At 39.4% G+C, this 4,447-nt stretch overlaps 2 protein-coding genes across 2 annotated transcripts; both read left to right on the top strand.

The window, feature by feature from the left end:
• Window positions 1-2,263, top strand: PCOAH_00045620 (SICA antigen; the record flags this gene model as incomplete). The annotated part of the gene is made up of 3 exons (XM_020061346.1): window positions 1-16; window positions 100-572; window positions 1,106-2,263. 3 exons carry the CDS (start codon window positions 1-3, stop codon window positions 2,261-2,263), a joined length of 1,647 nt encoding a protein of 548 aa, XP_019916676.1.
• A 1,185-nt stretch (window positions 2,264-3,448) lies between these two features.
• PCOAH_00045630 (Hemolysin) lies at window positions 3,449-4,447 on the top strand (the record flags this gene model as incomplete). The annotated part of the gene is made up of 2 exons (XM_020061347.1): window positions 3,449-4,229; window positions 4,350-4,447. 2 exons carry the CDS (start codon window positions 3,449-3,451, stop codon window positions 4,445-4,447), a joined length of 879 nt encoding a protein of 292 aa, XP_019916381.1.

Here is a 4,447-nt window from a genome sequence, read left to right on the forward strand (position 1 = left end):
ATGTGTGCAGACCAAGGTACGCAGTGCAGGGGAAGGTCCATATGTACCACAACTTTTAATCATATATAATTCATTCTTTCTCCCTTATTTACTTTACAGGCGGGGAGCCCGGTTCTTCCGGTCCAGGTAGTACTGGAACTTGGAACCCTGCCTCTTCTGGTACCGGTTCCACTGGCACCTGGAACCCAGGTTCTTCCGGTTCCGGTTCCACAGGAACCTGGAATCCAGGTTCTTCTGGACACGCCACTGCAGGTTCCGAAGCTTCTGGTGGTGTTGCTGCTGTTGCACCTGCTGCTGGTGATCCAGGTGCCCAGCCTCAAGCACCAGCATCCCCTGTCTTACCAGCAAGACCTCCACCACCACCACCACCAAGAAGACCATCCACACCACGGCAAGGACAATCACCAACACCAGCAGCAGTAGTAACACCAAAAATTGGATCAGCAGGTGTAATTACAAAGAAGGGAGGAGGATGGAAGGAGGGGGTGGTCAACCCTTCCGATCTTACTCCATACCTTCCCTTAATCCCTATTCTAATGGGTCTTTCTGCTATGAGTTATCTACTTTGGAAGGTAAGAGAAAAAAAGAAAAAGAAAAAAAAAAAGAGAGAAAAGAAAGAAAAAGAAAAAGAAAAAAAAGGAAAGAAAGAAAAAAAAAAAATTTAGGATTCCGCGTTTAAGGTTACGGTTTCAGTGTATTGGATTTCGCATTTTAGGGGGTGTGTAGGATTTCGCATTTTAAGGTGTGTGTAGGATTTTGCACTTAGGGGTGTAGGATCCCGCACTTAGGCGTATGGTGTTTGACACTGGAGGATGTAAGGTCCCGGTTTTTGGGTAAGGAAGTGCGTGAGGGTATGGTAACTAAAGAGTGTTAGGGTATAGGAACAACAATATGGTCTGTTGTTTAGCTGTTTTAGGAAGGGCTATGCATCTAAGGTGTGCATACAATGAAAAGGAAAGAAAAAAAAAAAAAATGGAACACGTTTTAACCCCCTCTTTTTACCTTAGATGTACAATTCGCACTTATTTTATGCTGATTGTTCCGGTCTTAAGAGCAACATTTCACGCTTTAAAAATTACTTTTTCTTTTTTTTTTTTTTTTTTAGTATTTTTTCCTCGGTAAAAAAAGAAAACGTTACAGAAGAGCTCATAAAGTACGTGGTTCTCCTTCCTTAGAAGAACAACTCCTTGCTCATGTGGACGACCAAGATGGTCCACATGAATATACCTTAGTAAAGGAACGCAGACAACCAAGATCTGTTCCAACGAAAACGAAGAGACCCAAAAAACAGGGCGTTAGTCGCCCTGTTCGTCGCCGTACCATTATTGATATTCATTTAGAAGTCTTAGACGAATGTCAAAGAGAAGACCTCCATTCGACGAAGGGGGACTTTGTTAAAACAATTGTGGAGGAATTTATGGGAAGTGAGTTCATAAAAGAGGAAAAGACTCCTAAGGAATGTGTTCCTAAGGAAGATGTTCCAATTTCAGGTTCTGGATTTAGTGAGGAAGACTTTGTTCTTAAGGGAGACATTCCTGAAGGAAATGTTCAAAGTTCAGGTTTAGGGTTCCCGTTTCAGGATCCTACGAATTCGACCCAATGTTCAGGTTTAGGGTTTAGGGAGGAAGACTATGTTCCTAAGGAAGATGTTCCAAGTTCAGGTTTAGAGTTTAGGGAGGTAGACTTTCTTTCTAAGAAAAATGTTCCTAACAAGGGGGTTCCATGTCCAGATTCCGGGTTTAGGGAGGAAGACTTCGTTCTTAAGGAGGAGATTCCTTCTGGCTTAGAGAAGGAGCATAGGTCCTTAACGTGGATCACATACTGGGTTAATTGGATACAACAGAATATGAATGTATTAGTGGAAATAAAAACCCAACCTTGGTTTCATGACCTAAAGGTAAGTTGGAAGGAGCATCAAAGGGGTGCTGAGCAGGGTGAATTGAACAATAATAGTGATGTTTCTTCCATGGAAAACCGTAAAAAGGAGTTGTGGAAACAGTGGGTTGCAAAGCAACATGCCCTTATGGAATGGAATAGTCAAACAGCAGATTGGTTCAAGCATTTGTTAGACAACGTGGAAAGGATGAATCCGGACGAATCGGAACAGCAACAACTGCAAAAGGACTTCTACCGGAAAAATCGTCAAACCCGGAAATTGTGGATGCTTATTTTGGCTTTGTTGTTTGAGGAGTGTGAAAGGGAAGAAAACATCGTGGATAAGGAGTTTTATTTAGATCATTTATTACAAGACACTTTGACATAGCCGAAGTGTGCAATATAAGTGGAAATGGAATATGAGAACAATATTTCACTTTCCTTCCATTAAGCGATACACATAATGTGTTATAATATTTGTACTATTTGCTACTTTTTTTTTTTACTTTTTCATTTTTTTTTTCGTATTGTACTAAGGTGCTTATGTTCATGTGTAATCAACATAAGCCCAAGAAATTCTTTATATCATTCTGATTTGTTGGGAAATTTTTATCCTTAACTGACTTGTTGGGAAGTTATTTACTTCATTCAGTTGTTTGCAATTTTTTCACGAATAACCAAAATGTTTATTTTTTCTCTTACAAGTTTCTACCTCCATATTTCTTTTCTTCCTTATACACAAATTTTTTTTCCAAAATGTTAGCACCTTCCTTTTTCTTTATTCTTCTCGCATTCTCATAAAATTCAACCGTCAAGGTTGAGATGAGTTTTTTCGGTGAACAGGCCGTTCTTATGTAGGTAGTGGGAGGAGCTGCTGCGGGTGATTCATGAAAAGTGAAATGCGCTGAGTGTGCGGCGTCGCGGTGTAAAAGTGTAAGTTAGCGAAGCTGTGAAGTGACTAATTCCTAAGGCTGCTAAGAGCCAAACCGAAAGGTTAAATGGCATTGTGAATTGTGAAACGCAAAACGTGTAATACAAAATGTGAAAATTTGAAATAGCAAATTAGCAACCGCGAAGCAGAGTGCAAAAAAATATTTTCGTCCTTGCCGTCGCTGCTGTGCGCGAAACAAGTGCAACGTGCACCAGCGAGCGCGCGAAAAGCAAAATTAAACCGCGTAAAATATTACCAAAAAAAAAAAAAAAAAAAACCATCGAAGAAATTGGTGTTCCGAAGAAAAAAAAAATTAAAAATTCAGCACACACAAAACCAACTTCCAAGGAAAAAAAAAAAAAAAAAAAAACGAACTCACTGATATATGACTAAAATAAGAGTCGTTTTCTCTATTGGGTGGATAGCGACAAAATAAAAAGGTACACGCACAAAAAAAAAAAAAAAAAGGAAGAAAAAATGTAAATAGAAGAGTACGCACAAGAGCCAGTAGAAGAGTCAGAACAGAGGTTAGCGAAAAAGTCACCATAAAGGTCAGTAGACGAATACACGTGACATACACATATATAGCCTTGACGCACAATATAAACTTAACCACGCTCCGTATAAAAAGGAAGAAACAATATGGATGCCATAAAAACCGGTGTGACGGCAAATTCGTGTAAAAAGGCCATAAATTATTTGAAACAGAGGTCCCAGAATATAGACATCTTCGATCTGGCTGGAACGACAGACATAAATGATGAGACAATAACGGAATTTATGAGATCGAGCATTTTATCCCCAAATGATAAGCAGATAGTAGAAATGTTTAATGAAAAAAAAATAAATAAAATTATGTTAATTAATTATATGGAAAGAAAAGTAAAAACAATACTTCAAGGAAAGATCCATTTATTGCTAGTACTTACTTCCCCCATTTGGATTACCTACATGTTACTCATATCGAAAACATTAAGAGCAAAAATTTTTACCTCCATTGCAGCTTTATGTATGTTCTTTAATTTTTTTGCTTCCTTCTTACTTCACAACTTTGAATGGAAACCAGAGTTATATTTCTTGATTGAGAAGATAGATCATATTGGCATTTTCCTAATGATTAGTGGATCCTGTTTACCAGTACCCGCACTGCTTTTCAACAAGATACAATTTTTATATTATATTATACTACAAGGATTGACATCCCTCTTTGGGTGTTTATTCATATGCTTCAGCCGCTTCAGTACGGGCAATAGGATTACGCGGGCCTGCACTTATGTCATAGCTGGGCTTCTGCACGCTATATTTTTGAAGGACTATATAGTGGGCCTCATTCCCAAGGAGATCACCTTTCTCATTTTCCTGGCTGCACTTTATTGCCTGGGGGCCGCCTTCTATTCTATGAAGAAGCCCAACCCCATTAAGGGTAACGACACATGAACTTTTCTGTTCCCTCCACAAATGCGCGTCAACATATGCCCGCCTGCTGTATTCTGAAATGCATGTCAACACGAGCTTTTTTTCCCCTCCGTCACCATTTTCGTAGGCATTCTCGGGTTCCACGACCTTTTCCACATTTGCTGCCTTGGAAGTGGTTTATTCACAATGGCCCTAAATTGCAGTGTCATCAAGAGGAATTCATGA

Source organism: Plasmodium coatneyi, chromosome 12 (assembly GCF_001680005.1).
Source record: "Plasmodium coatneyi strain Hackeri chromosome 12, complete sequence".
NCBI classification, from domain to species: Eukaryota; Apicomplexa; class Aconoidasida; order Haemosporida; family Plasmodiidae; genus Plasmodium; species Plasmodium coatneyi.